The following is a 21,763-nucleotide window of genomic DNA, read 5'->3' as shown; positions in this document are numbered from 1 at the left end:
CTTCCTGACTCTTTCTATGAAGCCAGCATTACCCTGATCCCCAAACCAGGCAAAGACCCTACCAAAAAGGAGAATTTCAGACCAATATCACTGATGAATATGGATGCTAAGATTCTCAACAAGATCCTAGCAAACAGGATCCAACAGCACATTCAAAAGATTATCCACCATGATCAGGTGGGATTCCTCCCTGGGCTACAAGGATGGTTCAACATTCGCAAATCAATCAATGTGATACAACAAATTAATATGAGAAGAGAGAAGAACCACATGGTCCTCTCAATTGATGCAGAAAATGCATTTGACAAAATCCAGCATCTGTTCCTGATTAAAACGCTTCAAAGTATAGGGATAGAGGAAACATTCCTGAACCTCATCAAATCTATCTATGAAAGACCCACAGCAAATATCATCCTCAATGGGAAAAAGCCTGCAGCCTTCCCATTGAGATCAGGAACAAGACAAGGATGCCCACTTTCATCACTCTTGTTCAACATAGTATTAGAAGTCCTAGCAACAGCAATCAGACAACAAAGAGAAATAAAAGGTATCCAAATTGGCAATGAAGAAGTCAAACTCTCTCTCTTCGCCTATGACATGATTCTTTATATGGAAAACCCAAAAGACTCCACCCCCAAACTACTAGAACTCATACAGCAATTCAGCAACGTGGCAGGATACAAAGTCAGTGTGCAGAAATCAGTGGCTTTCTTATACACTAACAATGAAAATACAGAAAGGGAAATTAGAGAATCTATTCCATTTACTATAGCACCAAGAACCATAAGATGCCTGGGAATAAACCTAACCAAAGAGGTAAAGGATCTGTACTGGAGGAACTACAGAACGCTCATGAAGGAAATTGAAGAAGACACAAAAAGATTATGGACATTGGGGAGGGTATGTGATTTGGTGAGTGCTGTGAAGTGTGTAAACCTGGTGATTCACAGACCTGGGGATAAAAATATATGTTTATAAAAAATATATGTTTATAAAAAATAAAAAATTAAAAAAAAAAAAAGATGGAAGACCATTCTATGCTCTTGGATCGGAAGAATAAAAACATTGCTAAAATGTCTATACTGCCTAGAGCAATCTATACTTTTAATGCCATTCCAATCAAAATTCCACCAGTATTCTTCAAAGAGCTGGAGCAAATAATCCAAAAATTTGTTTGGAATCAGAAGAGACCCCGAATCGCGAAGGAAATGTTGAAAAACAAAAATAAAACTGGGGGCACCATGTTACCTGATTTCAAGCTTTATTACAGAGCTGTGATCAAGACAGAGCTGTGATCACCAAGACAGCATGGTACTGTCATAAAAACAGACACATAGACCAGTGGAACAGAGCAGAGAGCCCAGATATGGACCCTCAACTCTATGGTCAATTAATCTTCGACAAAACAGGAAAAAATATACAGTGGAAAAAAGACAGTCTCTTCAATAAATGGTGCTGGGAAAACTGGACAGCTATATGGAGAAGAATGAAACTCGACCATTCGCTTACACTGTACACAAAGATAAACTCAAAATGGATAAAAGACCTCAACGTGAGACAGGAATCCATCAGAATCCTAGCGGAGAACATAGGCAGTAATCTCTTCGATATCAGCCACAGCAACTTCTTTCAAGATATGTCTCCAAAGGCAAAGGAAACAAAAGCGAAAATAAACTTTTGGGACTTCATCAAAATCAAAAGCTTCTGCACAGCAAATGAAACAGTCAAAAAAATAAAGAGGCAGCCCATGGAATGGGAGAAGATATTTGCAAATGACAGTACAGACAAAAGGTTGATATCCAGGATCTATAATGAACTCCTCAAACTCAACACACACGAAACAGGCAAACATATTAAAAAATGGGCAGAAGATATGAACAGACACTTCTCCAATCAAGACATACAAATGGTTATCAGGCACGTGAAAAAATGTTCATCATCACTAGCCCTCAGGGAGATTCAAATTAAAACCACATTGAGATATCACCTTACACCAGTTAGAATGGCCAAAATTAAGAAAACAGGAAACAACATGTGTTGGAGAGGATGTGGAGAAAGGGGAACCCTCTTACACTGTTGGTGGGAATGCAAGTTGGTGCAGCCTCTGGAGAACAGTGTGGAGATTCCTCAAGAAATTAAAAATAGAGCTTCCCTATGACCCTGCCATTGCACTCCTGGGTATTTACCCCAAAGATGTCGTGAAGAGAAGGGACATCTGTACCCCAATGTTTATAGCAGCAATGGCCATGGTCACCAAACTATGGAAAGAACCAAGATGCCCTTCAATGGACGAATGGATAAGGAAGATGTGGTCCATATACACTATGGAGTATTATGCCTCCATCAGAATGGATGAATACCCAACTTTTGTAGCAACATGGACGGGACTGGAAGAGATTATGCTGAGTGAAATAAGTCAAGCAGAGAGAGCCAATTATCATATGGTTTCACTTATTTGTGGAGCATAACAAATAGCATGGAGGACAAGGGGTGTTAGAGAGGAGAAGGGAGTTGGGGTAAATTGGAAGGGGAGGTGAATCATGAGAGACTATGGACTCTGAAAAACAATCTGAGGGGTTTGAAGTGGCAGGGGGGTGGGAGGTTGGGGTACCAGATGGTGGGTATTATAGAGGGCACGTATTGCATGGAACACTGGGTGTGGTGAAAAAATAATGAATACTGTTTTTCTGAAAATAAATAAATCAATTTAATTTTAAAAAGTGTGTTCTAGGGGAGGAGTCAAGATGGCGGAGAAGTAGCAAGCTGAGACTGCTTCAGCTAGCCGGAGATCAGCTAGATAGCTTATCTAAAGATTGCAAACACCTGAAAATCCATCGGCAGATCGAAGAGAAGAAGAACAGCAATTCTGGAAACAGAAAAACAACCACTTTCTGAAAGGTAGGACCGGCGGAGAAGTGAATCCAAAGCGACGGGAAGATAGACCCCGGGGGGAGGGGCCGGCTCCCGGCAAGCGGCGGAGCAACCGCGCACAAAATCAGGACTTTTAAAAGTCTGTTCCGCGGAGGGACATCGCTCCAGAGGCTAAACCGGAGCGAAGCCCACGCGGGGTCAGCGTGGCCTCAGGTCCCGCAGGGTCACAGAAGGATCGGGGGTGTCTGAGTGTCGCAGAGCCTGCGGGTATTGGAACGGGAAAGCCGGCTACAGAGACAGAGCCGACAGTAAGCTCGCAGCTCCGTGTTACCTTGAACCGGTCGCAGGCTCGGTGAGCTCGGAGCGCGGCCGGAGGTCAGGCAGACGGGAGTAACTGGGCGCTGTTCTCTGAGGGCGCACTGAGGAGTGGGGCCCTGGGCTCTCGGCTCCTCCGGGCCGGAGACCAGGAGGCCGCCATTTGTATTCCCGTCCTCTGGAACTCTACGGAAAGCGCTCAGGGAACAAAAGCTCCTGAAAGCAAACCCGAGCGGATTACTCACCCCGGCCCCGGGTAAGGGCGGTGTAATTCCGCCTGGGGCAAAGACACTTGAAAATCACTACAACAGGCCCCTCCCCCAGAAGATCAACAAGAAATCCAGCCTAGACCAAGCTCACCTACCAAGGAGTGCGGTTTCAATACCAAGGAGAGCAGCAGAATTCCAGAGGAGGAGAAAGCCAAGCACGGAACTCATGGCTTTTTTCCTGTGATTTTTTTTAGTCTTGCAGTTAATTTAATTTTTTCTTTTTCATTTTTTTTTTTTTTTTCTCGCCTTCGGGTAAAATTTTTTTTTTTTTTTTTTTAACTGTTACCTTTTTCTTTTTTAACGATTTTTTACTAGTTTATCTAATATATATATATATTTTTTTACATTTTTCTTAGGTGTTTTCTTTTTTAAAAAAAAAATTCTTTTCTTTTTTTTTTTTTTTTTTTTTTTTTTTTTCTTTTTTCTTTCTTCCTTTTTGAACCTCTTTTTATCCCCTTTCTCCCCACTCACGATTTTGGATCTCTTCTAATTTGGCTAAAGCATATTTTCCTGGGGTTGTTGCCACCCTTTTAGTATTTTACTTGCCCCTTCATTTACTCTTCTCTGGACAAAATGACAAGACGTAAAAATTCACCACAAAAAAAAGAACAAGAGGCAGTACCGAAGGCTAGGGACCTAATCAATACAGACATCGGTAATATGTCAGATCTAGAGTTCAGAATGACAATTCTCAAGGTTCTAGCCGGGCTCGAAAAAGGCATGGAAGATATTAGAGAAACCCTCTCGAGAGATATAAAAGCCCTTTCTGGAGAAATAAAAGAACTAAAATCTAACCAAGTTGAAATCAAAAAAGCTATTAATGAGGTGCAATCAAAAATGGAGGCTCTCACTGCTAGGATAAATGAGGCAGAAGAAAGAATTAGTGATATAGAAGACCAAATGACAGAGAATAAAGAAGCTGATCAAAAGAGGGACAAACAGCTACTGGACCACGAGGGGAGAATTCGAGAAATAAGTGACACCATAAGACGAAACAACATTAGAATAATTGGGATTCCAGAAGAAGAAGAAAGTGAGAGGGGAGCAGAAGGTATACTGGAGAGAATTATTGGGGAGAATTTCCCCAATATGGCAAAGGGAACAAGCATCAAAATTCAGGAGGTTCAGAGAATGCCCCTCAAAATAAATAAGAATAGGCCCACACCCCGTCACATAATAGTAAAATTTACAAGTCTCAATGACAAAGAGAAAATCCTGAAAGCAGCCCGGGAAAAGAAGTCTGTAACATACAATGGTAAAAATATTAGATTGGCAGCTGACTTATCCACAGAGACCTGGCAGGCCAGAAAGAGCTGGCATGATATTTTCAGAGCACTAAACGAGAAAAACATGCAGCCAAGAATACTATATCCAGCTAGGCTATCATTGAAAATAGAAGGAGAGATTAAAAGCTTCCAGGACAAACAACAACTGAAAGAATTTGCAAATACCAAACCAGCTCTACAGGAAATATTGAAAGGGGTCCTCTAAGCAAAGAGAGAGCCTACAAGTGGTAGATCAGAAAGGAACAGAGACCATATACAGTAACAGTCACCTTACAGGCAATACAATGGCACTAAATTCATATCTCTCAATAGTTACCCTGAATGTGAATGGGCTAAATGCCCCTGTCAAAAGACACAGGGTATCAGAATGGATAAAAAAACAAAACCCATCTATATGTTGCCTCCAAGAAACACATTTTAAGCCCGAAGACACCTCCAGATTTAAAGTGAGGGGGTGGAAAAGAATTTACCATGCTAATGGACATCAGAAGAAAGCAGGAGTGGCAATCCTTATATCAGATCAATTAGATTTTAAGCCAAAGACTGTAATAAGAGATGAGGAAGGACACTATATCATACTCAAAGGGTCTGTCCAACAAGAAGATTTAACAATTTTAAATATCTATGCCCCCAACGTGGGAGCAGCCAACTATATAAACCAATTAATAACAAAATCAAAGAAACACATAAACAACAATACAATAATAGTAGGGGACTTTAATATTCCCCTCACTGAAATGGACAGGTCATCCAAGCAAAAGATCAGCAAGGAAATAAAGGCCTTAAATGACACACTGGACCAGATGGACATCACAGATATATTCAGAATATTTCATCCCAAAGCAACAGAATACACATTCTTCTCTAGTGCACATGGTACATTCTCCAGAATAGATCACATCCTCGGTCCTAAATCAGGACTCAACCGGTATCAAAAGATTGGGATCATTCCCTGCATATTTTCAGACCACAATGCTCTAAAGCTAGAACTCAACCACAAAAGGAAGTTTGGAAAGAACCCAAATACATGGAGACTAAAGAGTATCCTTCTAAAGAATGAATGGGTCAACCGGGAAATTAAAGAAGAATTGAAAAAAATCATGGAAACAAATGATAATGAAAATACAACGGTTCAAAATCTGTGGGACACAACAAAGGCAGTCCTGAGAGGAAAATATATAGCGGTACAAGCCTTTCTCAAGAAACAAGAAAGGTCTCAGGTACACAACCTAACCCTACACCTAAAGGAGCTGGAGAAGGAACAAGAAAGAAACCCTAAGCCCAGCAGGAGAAGAGAAATCATAAAGATCAGAGCAGAAATCAATGAAATAGAAACCAAAAAAACAATAGAACAAATCAACGAAACTAGGAGCTGGTTCTTTGAAAGAATTAATAAAATTGATAAACCCCTGGCCCGACTTATCAAAAAGAAAAGAGAAAGGACCCAAATAAATAAAATCATGAATGAAAGAGGAGAGATCACAACTAACACCAAGGAAATACAAACTATTATAAGAACATACTATGAGCAACTCTACGGCAATAAATTTGACAATCTGGAAGAAATGGATGCATTCCTAGAAACATATAAACTACCACAACTGAACCATGAAGAAATAGAAAGCCTGAACAGACCCATAACCAGTAAGGAGATTGAAACAGTCATTAAAAATCTCCAAACAAACAAAAGCCCAGGGCCAGACGGCTTCCCGGGGGAATTCTACCAAACATTTAAAGAAGAACTAATTCCTATTCTCCTGAAACTGTTCCAAAAAATAGAAATGGAAGGAAAACTTCCAAACTCATTTTATGAGGCCAGCATCACCTTGATCCCAAAACCAGACAAGGATCCCACCAAAAAAGAGAGCTATAGACCGATATCCTTGATGAACACAGATGCGAAAATACTCAACAAAATACTAGCCAATCGGATTCAACAGTACATTAAAAAGATTATTCACCACGACCAAGTGGGATTTATTCCAGGGCTGCAAGGTTGGTTCAACATCCGCAAATCAGTCAATGTGATACAACACATCAATAAAAGTAAGAACAAGAACCATATGATACTCTCAATAGATGCTGAAAAAGCATTTGACAAAGTACAACATCCCTTCCTGATCAAAACTCTTCAAAGTGTAGGGATAGAGGGCACATACCTCAATATCATCAAAGCCATCTATGAAAAACCCACCGCAAATATCATTCTCAATGGAGAAAAACTGAAAGCTTTTCCGCTAAGGTCAGGAACACGGCAGGGATGTCCATTATCACCACTGCTATTCAACATCGTACTAGAGGTCCTAGCCTCAGCAATCAGACAACAAAAGGAAATTAAAGGCATCCAAATCGGCAAAGAAGAAGTCAAATTATCACTCTTCGCAGATGATATGATACTATATGTGGAAAACCCAAAAGACTCCACTCCAAAACTGCTAGAACTTATACAGGAATTCAGTAAAGTGTCAGGATATAAAATCAATGCACAGAAATCAGTTGCATTTCTCTACACCAACAGCAAGACAGAAGAAAGAGATATTAAGGAGTCAATCCCATTTACAATTGCATCCAAAACCATAAGATACCTAGGAATAAACCTAACCAAAGAGACACAGAATCTATACTCAGAAAACTATAAAGTACTCATGAAAGAAATTGAGGAAGACACAAAGAAATGGAAAAATGTTCCATGCTCCTGGATTGGAAGAATAAATATTGTGAAAATGTCTATGCTACCTAAAGCAATCTACACATTTAATGCAATTCCTATCAAAGTACCATCCATCTTTTTCAAAGAAATGGAACAAATAATTCTAAAATTTATATGGAACCAGAAAAGACCTCGAATAGCCAAAGGGATATTGAAAAAGAAAGCCAACGTTGGTGGCATCACAATTCCGGACTTCAAGCTCTATTACAAAGCTGTCATCATCAAGACAGCATGGTACTGGCACAAAAACAGACACATAGATCAATGGAACAGAATAGAGAGCCCAGAAATAGACCCTCAACTCTATGGTCAACTAATCTTCGACAAAGCAGGAAAGAATGTCCAATGGAAAAAAGACAGCCTTTTCAATAAATGGTGCTGGGAAAATTGGACAGCCACATGCAGAAAAATGAAATTGGACCATTTCCTTACACCACACACAAAAATAGACTCAAAATGGATGAAGGACCTCAATGTACGAAAGGAATCCATCAAAATCCTTGAGGAGAACACGGGCAGCAACCTCTTCGACCTCTGCCGCAGCAACATCTTCCTAGGAACAACGCAAAAGGCAAGGGAAGCAAGGGAAAAAATGAACTACTGGGATTTCATCAAGATCAAAAGCTTTTGCACAGCAAAGGAAACAGTTAACAAAATCAAAAGACAACTGACAGAATGGGAGAAGATATTTGCAAACGACATATCAGATAAAGGACTAGTGTCCAGAATCTATAAAGAACTTAGCAAACTCAACACCCAAAGAACAAATAATCCAATCAAGAAATGGGCAGAAGACATGAACAGACATTTCTGCAAAGAAGACATCCAGATGGCCAACAGACACATGAAAAAGTGCTCCATATCACTTGGCATCAGGGAAATACAAATCAAAACCACAATGAGATATCACCTCACACCAGTCAGAATGGCTAAAATCAACAAGTCAGGAAATGACAGATGCTGGCGAGGATGCGGAGAAAGGGGAACCCTCCTACACTGTTGGTGGGAATGCAAGCTGGTGCAGCCACTCTGGAAAACAGCATGGAGGTTCCTCAAAATGTTGAAAATAGAACTGCCCTATGACCCAGCAATTGCACTATTGGGTATTTACCCTAAAGATACAAATGTAGTGATCCAAAGGGACACATGCACCCGAATGTTTATAGCAGCAATGTCCACAATAGCCAAACTATGGAAAGAACCTAGATGTCCATCAACAGATGAATGGATCAAGAAGATGTGGTATATATACACAATGGAATACTATGCAGCCATCAAAAGAAATGAAATCTTGCCATTTGCAACAACATGGATGGAACTAGAGCGTATCATGCTTAGCGAAATAAGTCAAGCAGAGAAAGACAACTATCATATGATCTCCCTGATATGAGGAAGTGGTGATGCAACATGGAGGCTTAAGTGGGTAGAAGAATAAATGAAACAAGATGGGATTGGGAGGGAGACAAACCATAAGTGACTCTTAATCTCACAAAACAAACTGAGGGTTGCCGGGGGGAGGGGGTTGGGGAGAAGGGGGTGGGATTATGGACATTGGGGAGGGTATGTGATTTGGTGAGTGCTGTGAAGTGTGTAAACCTGGTGATTCACAGACCTGGGGATAAAAATATATGTATATAAAAAATATATGTTTATAAAAAAAAAAAAAAAAAAAAAAAAAAAAAAAAAAAAAGAAAGATACCACAAAAAAAAAAAAAAAAAAAAAAAAAAAAAAAAGTGTGTTCTATATTTTAATTATGTGATATTTTTCTCCAAATTTTAGTTTTTAAAAAATTAACTTCTAACTTCATGACAATGTAGTTAGAAAATAAATTCAATATGATATAAAATCTTTAAAATTTGTCAGTCTTACTTTATACTCTAGTGAAATGTTTCTCTATCCTGGATATATAATAGAATTACCTGAAGAGGTTTTCAGGCATACTAATGCCTGGGACTCACTCCAGACCAAAGAAGTCAGAATTGTTGGGGGTAGAATGCAAACATTTGTATTTTTAAAGATATCCTGGGAAATTTGACAGTGTACCTTGGCATACTATATCATGAATTTTTGTAATGTTTTATGTAAGCTTAAATCAACTGTATTCTTCAGTTTTTGAAGAAATACAGTTATTAAAGAATTTATATAAGGGTTTTCCAAATGTCCTTTAGATTTAATTTGTTAATTATGTTGTTCAAAGACAGTATATCTTTAATAACTTTTAAAATATTTGCTCTATTAATAAACAAAGAGAAGTATTTTAAAAATCACTCTCTCTAGGAGTATGGAATTATGAATTTCATTTTGTAATTAGCAGAACTGTTTGTGTGCTCTCTCTCTCTCTCTCATCTACTATCTTTGGTACTAAAACCATATAAATATAGCATATGAAGGTTAAATACTCCACTTTAACTAATTTAGGTTTTTTCAAAGGCATTTTAACATGTTAATTAAGAATTCCTAAAATTAGTCAAACTTTTAATTCTTTTGTATGCCAATCACCTCACTGTAGAGGGGATAGTTAATTCTATTTCAATTTTTTACCCCCAATTTAGACATTATTGTGATTATTTTATAGTATAATTTTTTTTCTATTTATTCATAAGCTTGCATTTTCTTTGCTCACTTCTTTTTTTTTTTTAAGATTTTATTTATTTATTTGACAGAGATCACAAGTAGTCAGAGAAACAGGCAGAGAGAGAGGAGGAAGCAGGCTCCCTGCGGAGCAGAGAACCCGATGCGGAGCTCGATCCAGGACCCTGGGATCATGACCTGAGCTGAAGGCAGAGGCTTCAACCCACTGAGCCACCCAGCCACCCCTCTTTGCTCACTTCTTGAATCTCTGTGCTGGATTGTTTGTTTTCAGTCAATAGCATTTCTGTTCCTTTTTACACTCTCCCATGTTACTAAGAGTGGTTGAAAGCCCGAGAAACTTATTTTTGAGAATCCCTTGTCAGGTGGATTCTGATGTACTATATGGTTACTAACAAAACACATGCACACACAAAAATAATGTCAGCCACCACTGTCAATTACTGATTATTTCCTACTCATCGTGCAATGTGCTAAGTGTTTTACACTCACTATTGCTTTGAATTCTCTCAATAATCCTGTAAGGTTGATATTGTTAGGATGTTCTAAGTTACCTGACTGGTTTCCCAGGATTGGAGCCTGGAATGCTATGAAAGCAAGGCTGATGCCCATATTTTACCATATTCACAATGTACAACACATTGGCAAAAAAAGATTATAACACTCTTGAAATTATACCTATTTCAGTTAATAATGTGGAATATTCAACTAAACTTTTGCTCCTGACTTTGGAACCCAGACTTCTGTGTCCCTTTTGTTTTTAAATGGAAGCTGTATTTTTAATACCAAATAACAGACATGAAAATAAATTTTTGGAGAACATAAAAAAAGAAAATGAATAACAATGTGCACTGAATTTCTTATTATCAGGTATATTTAAAGTAAGCATTTAAGTAACAGAATGTGTATATAAATGTGAAAAAACAAAAATGTCCAGAAAAAAGAAAAGAAAATTAGAGCATACTTCCCCAGAACCAACAGCTGCTTCTTGAACCTTGTTCAAACTCCATATTCTACTGCTAGTCTCTGGTTTTCAATTCATGGGGAAGCTGTGGCTGCTGCTTTCTGCATTTATCTAATTTTTGGGTTGTATCTCCACCTTTGAACTTTGCTCTCCCACCCTGCCTTTCTTTCTTTCCTTTTTTTTTTAATATATATTTTTAAGATTTTATTTGTTTATTTGACAGACAGAGATCACAAGTAGGCAGAGAGAAAGGCAGAGAGAGAAGGGGGGAAGTAGGCTCCCTGCTGAGCAGAGAGCCCAATGCGGGGCTCTATCCCAGGACCCTGAGATCATGACCTGAGCCGAAGGCAGAGGCTTTAATCCACTGAGCCACCCAGGTGCCCCTCTTTTTTTTTTTTTTTTTTTTTTTTATAAAGATTTTATTTATTTATTTGTCAGAGAGAGAGAGAGAGAGAGAGCATGAGCACAGGCTGACAGAGTGGCAGGCAAAGCAGAGGGAGAAGCAGGCTCCCTGCCGAGCAAGGAGCCCAATGTGGGACTCGATCCCAGGATGCAGGGATCATGACCTGAGCCTAAGGCAGCTGCTTAACCAGCTGAGCCACCCAGGCATCCCTCCCACTCTTTCTTTCTTTCTTTCTTTCTTTCTTTCTTTCTTTCTTTCTTTCTTTCTTTTTTAAGATTTTATTTTTATTTATTTGACAGACATCAAAATGGGCAGAGAGGCAGGCAGAGAGGTGGGGGGGAGGGGGGGAGCAGGCTCCCTGCTGAGCAGAGAACCCGATACCGAGCTCGATCCCAGGATCCTGGGATCATGACCTAAGCCAAAGGCAGAGGCTTTAACCCACTGAGCCACCCAGGCGCCCGCCTCCCACTCTTTCTTATAACAATTTTTATCCTACCACATTCCTTGTATTTAATTTCTTTCTTCTTGAAATATTTAGAATAATCTCTTTTTTTCCCCTGACTGTTCTTTGACTAATCCAATTTGAGTCTTTCCTTCTTAGATCCTTTTTCTTTTTCTGCAGTATACATTAAAATTTTTCTAAACTCCATTTTGTTGGACTGAAAATATCTGTATTTTCCCTTATTTCTGAATAATTTGCCAGGTATAGAATTCTAGGTTGGTAATTACTTTTTGAATCTTGATAAAGTCATTTTACTGTCTATTGGTTTCTATTGTTACTGTCAATGTCAGAAATCAGATGTTAGTTTACTTCTCCTATTTTAGGTAGTCTATATTGTCTTTCTGGCTAAGTTAAAATTTTTTTTTTTCTTTTGCGCTTTTAACTTTTACTAGAATATATTTAGGATTAACTGATTTTATTTATTTTTTATTTTAAAAAAATTTTTTTAAAAGATTTTATTTATTTATTTGACAGAGAGAACACAAGTAGTCAGAGAGGCAGGCGGAGAGAGAGGGGGAAGTGGTCTCCCTGCTGATGATCCCAGGACCCTGAGATCATGACCTGAGCTGAAGACAGAGACTTAACCTACTAATGGTGGGTAGTGCCCCTAACTAATTTTATTTATGCTGATTTGTATTCATTTGGTTTACAGAATTTGAGAATTACTATCTTTCATTAATTGTATTTTCTCTTTGAATATTGATTCTCTACCATTTGATTTATTATCTCCTAGAATTCTGATTATATGCATTTTGTGCCTCCTCACACTCTCCTTCCTGCTTCTTACTCTCTCTCTCTCATATTTTTCCATCTTTTTCTCTCCATGGTACAATTCTGGGTGATTTCCCCAAATCTATCATCGACTTTACTGACTCTTCAATTCTGTCTAATTATCCAACTGGCCCAATGACTTCCTAACTTTAGGGATTATATTTTTTATTTCTATAGTTCAGTTGCATAAATTCCTTGTCTTTTCTAAGAATTTCTTGTTCCTTGCCTTACTTTAAATCTTTTTTTCCATTTCTTTAAATATATTACTTTTAAAAGATTTATTTATTTATTTTAGAAAGAGATAGAGAGTGGGGGAAGGGGCAGAGGTAGAGAGAGAAGCAAATTCCATACTGTGCTCAGAGCCCAGTTTGGGGCTTGATCTCATGACCCATGAGATCATGACCAGAGCAGAAACCAAGAGTGGGGTACTCAACTGACTTATTTTATGTATTCTTTTTGATCATTTTACCCTTTGCAGATATTAAGAGTCTAATATTGAAGTTTATTGTTTCTGCTATATTGTTCACAATGATTTGTTTCCTGATGTATCTAGTAATTTTTGATTGTGAATTCTTGTTCATTAGAACTTTATCTGTGTGCATTCTTTGAGACATGGTTTTAAAGACTGTTTCTTCCCAAATTTTGTTGTTGTTTTTAGCAGGTATCTCAGTTCTCAAACTCAACTATTTTTTTAAAAAGATTTTATTTATTTATTTATTTATTTATTTATATTTATATTTATATTTATATTTATTTTATTTATTTATTTATTTATTTATTTGACAGACACAGATCACAAGTAGGCAGAGAGGCAGGCAGAGAGAGACAAGGAAGCAGGCTCCCCGCTGAGCAGAGAGCCCAATGTGGGGCTCGATCCCAGGACCCCAGGATCATGACCCGATCTGAAGGCAGAGGCTTTAACCCACTGAGCCACCCAGGCACCCCCAAACCTAACCATTTTAAATATTTTATTATAGCCTCAGTCTTTCTTACCTGGATACAAAATGTCATGGGAATTCTGGTTCCAGATTTATTTGAATAATGCTTATGACTAAGAATTCTTTTTCTTTCCTTCCCTTTCTCTCTCTTCCTTTCCTTCCCTTTTGTCTCCGCTCCTTTCTTTTCTCCTTTCCTCTTCTTTTTTCTCTCTTTTCCTCTCCCCATTTCAAATTCTTTCCTTTTTACCCACTCAGAGCCAGGACATAGACAAAGACTATTTCTCTCTAGAGGAGAGTTTACCTTCCAGTGAGTTGCACTTTAGAATTCTAGTTTTATGGAGAAGTCTCCAACCTGTCCTCATATATAGTTTAACCCTAGGTTTTGTGTAATCGATCACACATTTTAATTCAGATCTAGGCCATAAAAGTTTGGAATAAATTCTCAGAGCAAACACCAATTCGTGAATCTTTCTAACAAAAGAATTACTTCCCACCAGCTCAGGCATACTTTCAAATGTAGATTTTATATTTTATCTAGTATTTTTAATTATGTTCTCCCAGAGAATTTTCTATAAATGTTTAGTCTGCCATATTGCTAGAAATAGCAGTTAACAATCATTATTAAAAATGATGCCATTATTAAAAACAGATGCCAATCTATTGTTAAAAGTGTTTGCAATGCCTAATTATAATGCCTATTATTGGTTACCACAAAGGAAAATTTTAATTTGGGGCTAAAAGTAACAGTTTATCCTTTTTATTATGCATTACATAAAATTGGTAAATATGTAACTGATTTCCTTTTTCATAAGTTTTTAAATTATTCAAGTATAAACTGTATTTTATTTTAGTTAAAATTGAGAGCTGACATTCCTTTTCCATTTCAACTATAAAATCATATATGGATTTTTAAGCAACTTTACTGCAGTGATTCTGCTTTTTCTAGCTACAAGACAATAAACGGCAGTGTTTATGAGTGCTGATAAGATTCTGAATTCTATTCTGTCCTCATTGTTCCTGCTGTGAAATGATTGCTTATTTTAAAACCACCCAAATAGAGACTGATTGCTATTATGAACAAAGAAGACTATTCATAGAAATAACCTTCCTTCTTGGCATTATGGGTAGCAATGGTGATGAAAAGTCATATACTATACTGTAAAAGTCAGTCTTGCAGTGCACCCCAGTCACGGGCACTGAACGTTTCACTCACTTGCTTGTTCATCATTTAACCACTTAACCTATCAGTCATTCAACTCTGTCTCCTTTTCCAGACATAGCTATTTGATGTTTCCAGGCAAAACACATCTTCTTTTGCTTGCTATTCATTAGTGTCCATCAAAATATACTTTTTTATATTAAAAAATAAGAATGTGCTGAGATGGAATGCCAGAAACAGGCCGTTTTTCTTGGTAATGGACAAATAGCATCAATGGGACCTTCCAGGGGTGAACCCCATGTCTTTCAGATGTTAAATGATTCATCTGACAAGATAATGAATTGGTTGCTTTTTTTCAGGGAAGATTTGCAAAGAATTTCTTTTCCCTGGATAGACAATTTAGAAAATGTTGTGAAAGGATATAAAAAGAAAGGATAAAGAAAGAAAGCTAGTTTAATACAAATGGATTCTAGTCAGAACTGTGGACATATAATACTCGGATATCTTGAAGAATATCTCCTCCTGGGCAGACATGTATTTGAGATAAATATTATTCCTGCAGCTAGAAAATTAGTTTTTTTTTTTTTAAGATTTTATTTATTTATTTGATAGACAGAGATCACAAGTAGGCAGGGAGGCAGGCAGAGAGAGAGGGAAGCAGGCTTCCTGCTGAGCAGAGAGCTGATGCGGGGCTCCATTCCAAGACCCTGAGATCATGACCCGAGCCGAAGGCAGAGGCTTTAACCCACTGAGCCACCCAAGTGCCCCTAGAAAATTAGTTTTAAGCTTTATTTAGAATTTTATTGAAGAATGGATGAAAAAAAATCACAGAAGTGATTTTTATTTTATGAATTTATATCTTTATAATAATAATATAAACTTTACTCACCTTTTTCTGTGTTTATATAAATAGCTAAGTAGACATAATATCAGAATTCGGGTTAAACATACATCTATACTCCTTTATTCTTAGAAAACAATATCTGAGACAGGGAACATTACAGAGGCTCTATGTTAAAGAGTTTGGGGAATGGTGATGTCTTAGTTCAAGCTGCTCTAACAAAAGTATTAGGGACTGGGTAGTATGTAAACAACAGAAATTTATTTTTTTACAGATCTAGGGACTGGAAATCCATCATCAGCTTGCCAGAGTAGTTGGGTTATGTTTAGAAATCTCTTCCAGTTTGCAGGCTGAGGACTTCTTGCCCTCGGACTAAAACTGAAACATTGGTTCTTTCTGGGTCTTAAGTCTGCCAGTTTTTGGACTGGAACTACACCAACAATTTTGGTTCTTAGGCCTTCATATTCAGACTAGAGCTATACCATTGCCTCCCTTTGGCCTCTAGCTTTGCTGACTGAAGATATTGGGACTGCTCAGCCTCCATAATTATGTGATCCAATTCTTTACAATAAATCTGTTATAGAATATATCCACAGATTTACTATATACACTGTAGTAAATATAGTACAGTATATATATACTGTTAGTTCTCTTGGTATCCACCTCTGACTGTCTTCTGAGTGTGACAGAAATTAAAGGTATAATCAATAATATCAAACTGTGCTTCACACACAGAGACAGCAAAATCCACAACATGCATTTTCTTCAATATTTATTGATCAGCCTAGATACATGATCCCTATTCAATATGGGGCTTAAGGTAGAAAGTAATGTAAATAAACTTAGAGCAAGAAATGCACTTTTAAATTTATTTATTAATAATCTAATTTTTTGCAAATTCAAAAAATTGAGGTGAGAAGCAGTCACTCACAAGCATCCTTTGCCTGTAATCAATCAAATCCTTAATGTTTTTCTAGAAAAAAAAAACTGCTGATTTTTGATAACTGCAAATACCAAAATGATCTTTACTCATTGAGAGTACTGTGAAATAACACTAACAATTGGAAGTCATTTTATAATTGATATTTTCTTTTTTTTTTTTTTTAATATTTTATTTATTTATCTGACAGACAGAGATCACAAGTAGGCAGAGAGGCAGGCAGAGAGAGAGGAGGAAGCAGGCTCCCTGCTGAATGGAGAGAGCCCAATGCAGGTCTCGATCCCAGGACCCTGGGATCATGACCTGAGCTAAAGGCAGAGGCTTTAACCCACTGAGCCACCCAGGAACCCTATAATTGATATTTTCTAGTGATGTACAAAAACCCTGTTGTCTAAGATTCTAGATGTGGTACTATTAATGCCAATGAAATTGAAATAGGAAGTCTTTGGAAAGTTGTACATGGTATTTGGATGTTAGGATTCCCTTAATATTAGTCAAAAGTGACAATAGAACATTTAGTGACCCATTAAAGTTGCTCCTTCAATGCAGTTGGTTTTCACTCATTCCTGAGGAAAAGTGTGACCAGCCATCTAACAACAAAGAAAGAGTTTTAAGCTAATTTGGATTTACTCAGTTTGTCAATAATTCTCAAGGCACTTTGCCACCTATATTGCAGAAAGAACAATCAATTATTCCAGAAAAAAAAAATCAATTCACAGGTACAAGAGACTGAATTAGGGCCATTGTGACCGGAATAGAAGGTTAGGAAAATAGGGGAAGAGACAGACCACGCATGGTATTAAGGATCATTCAAGGAGTTTTCTGTTTTTGAGATACACTGATTGACCCACTTTCTGGGTAACTGAAAGTTTTCCATTTTCATATTTTAGAAGAGTACAATACTAGAAATGGATTTGGTTTAAGAGCAATATATCCCTAAAATGTTAGTTATGGCTTCCACTTCAGCCCTTTGAAAACATGTCTATCACCATTGGTTATTACAAAAAAATTAAGTATACTAAAATAAATACCAGAAGGAGAGATTGGTTCAGGAGGTTAAGCTGTTGATTGAAATAAGTGTATTCATGAGAGGGAGGAAAAAGTTCCACTGAGGAATTTGAGTCTTGTGCAGTCCAATCTTGCCTGAGCTGACCCTATTACTATAGGCCAGCTAATTAACCTCCATGTGCCTTGACTGCTTATCTGTAAAGTGAAGATAATAATGACCCACTAAAAGAACTGCAAATCATTCTATAAACACCAACAGTTATAAAAATAATATAAATAATTACTTAGCTCAGTTGTAAGATTTTAGTCTTTAACCCAGAGTTTAAACATCTCTCGGCCTAAATAGTATGTCAGGTTTAATTTTTGTCAAACAGCTTTTTATGTATATGCATGTGATAGAGTGAACTCATATTTAATTCCATAATAGCCAAATTTGTATTTATTGAAAGTGTACCTTCTCTTTCTGATGCCTATTGTTCAGTCTGCAATTCACTGTGTCCTAGATTATCACTGTAACTCCTATTGGCAGCACATGGTTTAACACAGTGTAGGAGATGTTCAGAAAGAAGTAGGGAGGGGGATTTAAATCGGGGGAGGCAAAGGCACTTCTAATTTCTTTTTAAATGACAAGTCTTCTTGCCTCTTAAATAAGAGTATGCTTTTATTATTCCATAAGCCTATTGCAATTATATTAACTATAATTAAGCAATTCAAATTGGATCAGCAGGCACATAATAGCATGCCAAGAAGTGGCAAAATGAAGGGGCTCCTAGTTGTGTTTATTGTGGATTTACTTATTCACATTGAAATTGTCATCTCTTTTGTGGTATTTCCAATAATTTTATGGGAAGTGTTTATAAAACTGTATTTCTTCAGTGGCATAAAGATTACCTGTTACTGTAATTATTCTTGGTTATCATGCTACACTTTCTTTAGCAGATAAAAGGAAATAACAACTAAACAATAAAATATTTACAGAATTGGATTGGCTGTTTCTTTGTGAACTTGGAAAAGAATCATATATTCTGTTCAATTTCTTCTTTTTAAAAATTCATGTCTAGTAAATATGTAGGCTGTTTCCTTGATGATATTAATGACTCAGAAGTGTGACTACCATGTTTTTGCTGGTGTGATCTGGCCTATAGCTAAATGGTTGTCTAGAGATCCTGGTTAGTGACCAGGACTAGTTAGTAAGGGACAATGAACTAGACAGAAACAACCTTTAACTTTCAGCCAGTTCTTCTGTTTTATGTGACTACTGTTGTCCTAACCTTTGTTCAGCTAAAGTGAGGAATACACATTTGATTTCTTCACTGAAGCCTGAGCAATATATCTAACATGTAATGTGAGTTTTATTCAATTCTCACCTGACTAAGACTTCTTTCCCAGTTTCCATTTCTTTCTGCTCTGGCGTTGCTCCCTTTGATTCTGTTGCATTTTGATGGTCAGGGCTTGGGGTCAAATCTTTGAGTGAATTTTTCTCGGAGATTTTATCTGTGGAAAGGAAAGAACATTTAGACAGAAGAATATATGCCACTCTTGATAAGTCATATTGGACAGTATAAATTACAAAAATGCTTATTGTTTCTCCAAAATAGTCATAGGAATGCTTCCCCTAGGATTCCTGTTAAACAAAGTTGGACCTCCTGCAGGTGAAGTTAACTTGTAGATACCTTCAGGCTGATAAAAAGTATACTTAGAGTTGGTGTATTATGCAGCAAAAGGTTCATTTAGTATATTTCTCTTTGAAATTGGCTAAACTGAGATTAATAAGGAATAATCATTCAAAAGACATTTCAGTTCTGCTATGGTATTATTCATAATTTGTGGCTGAAACTGAAGCCTCATAAAATTCAGAAGAATAAAACAGAGAGAAGTGATATCACTGACATTATTTTAGAATTTTGCATTCTAGTTTTTTAATGAAACAAAATTTTTGGTTTTGTTTTGATCATCTTTAGCTATGACATCTTTTCTGAATAAGCAATACAAACTAATATGTACTAGCTTCATTTTTAGTCCAAAAGTTAAGATTTCCCTTCAAGCCTACAAATACAATTTCTAATTAAAATAGTTTAAATTGTAGTGTGCCAAGAGAATAATCAATTCACTGGTAAATATTTGGATTATAGAGAAGATTTTAATGAAAGTAAATGACTTAATATAAAAAGAAAATAGAGAAGGAGCAAAGAAATAGAATGAACAAAATTTAATGGTTATTCATTGTCTACAGTTTCTAATTTATTTTTAATTGGATGTACTGTGCTTAGGAAATTAGAATCAATGTTCAAATCATAACTTTTATTTTTGGTAATACATTATAATTGGAAAAACTTAAGCCAATCCAGTATTGAAAATCTGGATTCACAAAAATGATAAATCATGTGTGATCACTTACTTCCACAAAAGTTTTTACGTAAGTCCTTTAATATGAAAATTCCTATGATCCATTTAAATCTTCCAAAGTAAAAAACTTTTCAGGAATATGTTTCAGGAATAAGGGGTATCACAAAATGGATTCACTAAAAAAAAAAGCTTATGACTAAGAGAGCTGAAATCTCTGGATTTCCAAAAACAAGTTTCTTCATTATATATCTCCTACCTACATTTATTTCAGAATTACAGTAATTCTGGCTAGAAGATAGAAACCACAGTTGTATGTTTAAATGAAAAACCTCCAAATTCCTTACTTTACTTAGGATACAAAGAACCATTACTGTAATCATGTTCTTGGAGTGTGTGTCTAGAGTCTATAGGCCAAATGAAATATTCCCACAAATACAGAATCTTACTGAGAGTGCAGGATAGGGTCCTTCTTACACAAGCACATGTGGTACACTAGCAAGCTTATCAGTACTGAACAGATTTCAGAGTAAAAAAAATGCACTTTCAATATGTCATTTTGTACTAAGAAGCTTTTGGTAGAAATAAGAGAGAAGGTCTTATTTTCCCTATGTATTCGGTTTAAGCAATATTTTCCTATTTCTTTTTATCTAACAAAAAATCATTTTTCAAATCTCTAACATTATATTACATATTGCTGCCTAGGAAAGTGAAAGCCAAATCTTTTTTCCCATATCTACAAACACTGGGGTAATTACTGTAAGATCTTTTAGAGCAGAGTTCTTAACCTCTGGCTACAGTTGTCTAGTGCACCTATGGATTGGAACTTTTGAGACTGTATATACGCTTCATATGCATTTTTTACATGGAGAGGATTTAAGGTTACCATGAGCTCCTCAAAGAAGTTTGGGCCAAAAAAGGTTATGAACCATTGTGTTCATATATTTTTCTAAAAGCATCTGCACCCCTGCCCCCAAATTAGTATTGAAATAGAGCATGAAATATGAGTAAAAGGATAAAAAAATCCCTCCTGAATAAAACAAGCATAATCTATAAAACAGAGTATTTTTTAAGAGGCTTTTATTGACCATTTCTTATAAAAGCAAATGAATATAAGTCGCATCGCATACTTCCATTACTCATTCAAGCTATAGCATATGCATTGCATTTACAGCACTACTTTTCTGCTAGTACCAATTAAATGACTATTCTGTAACAGTTCTCTTTTCCTCTTCTAATAAGGAATTTCTGTTTATCGTCATAACATTTGGATTAAACTAACTCTAATTAGATCCTTATATCTTACCACATCTTTTCTAGACATTACCAACACCTTCTAAAATGACACTGCTTCTACTATGGCAAGTTTAGGCTATTTAGAAATTAATTCCAGCCTAATTTGCTTCGTGGATAAGCATTTTAATTACAAAATAAATCCTTAATCACAGCTTGTTGGTGAAAATGAGAAACCAGTTATTGCCCATTCTTGAATTCTAAGCAGAACAACTTTAAAAATACTCATGAGGACTTAAAACAAAAGGATCCCTGTCAACTATAGTCAGTGTGGGTGTCTTTTTATCCATGCAACATGTTATTTGTTTGTGGGAACAGATGGCCAGATTGTTTGCACCATCCTCATCATGGAAGAAATCTAAAATACACAGCAAATCTTGGTCTGGCATCTGGGTGAAGTTTTGTCACCCTCACATTGTAGTTTTCCCCTGCTTCACACATGGACAGCAGGATTCCCTGTTTTGTAGCTGCCCAAACTAATAGTGTACGTCTTTTCTGCCAACTGTGCTCTTTGCACATTGCACAGCAATTGCCAGAACTCATCAGTATACTTAGTCAAA

At 36.8% G+C, this 21,763-nt stretch overlaps 1 protein-coding gene across 1 annotated transcript in view; it reads right to left on the bottom strand.

Moving 5' to 3' along the window:
• CNGB3 (cyclic nucleotide gated channel subunit beta 3) overlaps positions 1–21,763 on the bottom strand; it is a 170,960-nt gene that overhangs the window by 137,312 nt on the left and 11,885 nt on the right. The window contains exon 3 of the mRNA XM_059166079.1: positions 18,935–19,061. Within this exon, the coding sequence (XP_059022062.1) occupies positions 18,935–19,061 (127 nt within the window). The remainder of the gene's footprint in view (positions 1–18,934; positions 19,062–21,763) is intronic.

Source organism: Mustela lutreola, chromosome 3 (assembly GCF_030435805.1).
Source record: "Mustela lutreola isolate mMusLut2 chromosome 3, mMusLut2.pri, whole genome shotgun sequence".
Taxonomy (NCBI): Eukaryota; Metazoa; Chordata; class Mammalia; order Carnivora; family Mustelidae; genus Mustela; species Mustela lutreola.
The sequence above is the reverse complement of the archived record's forward strand: the minus strand, read 5'-3'. Positions and strand labels throughout refer to the sequence as shown.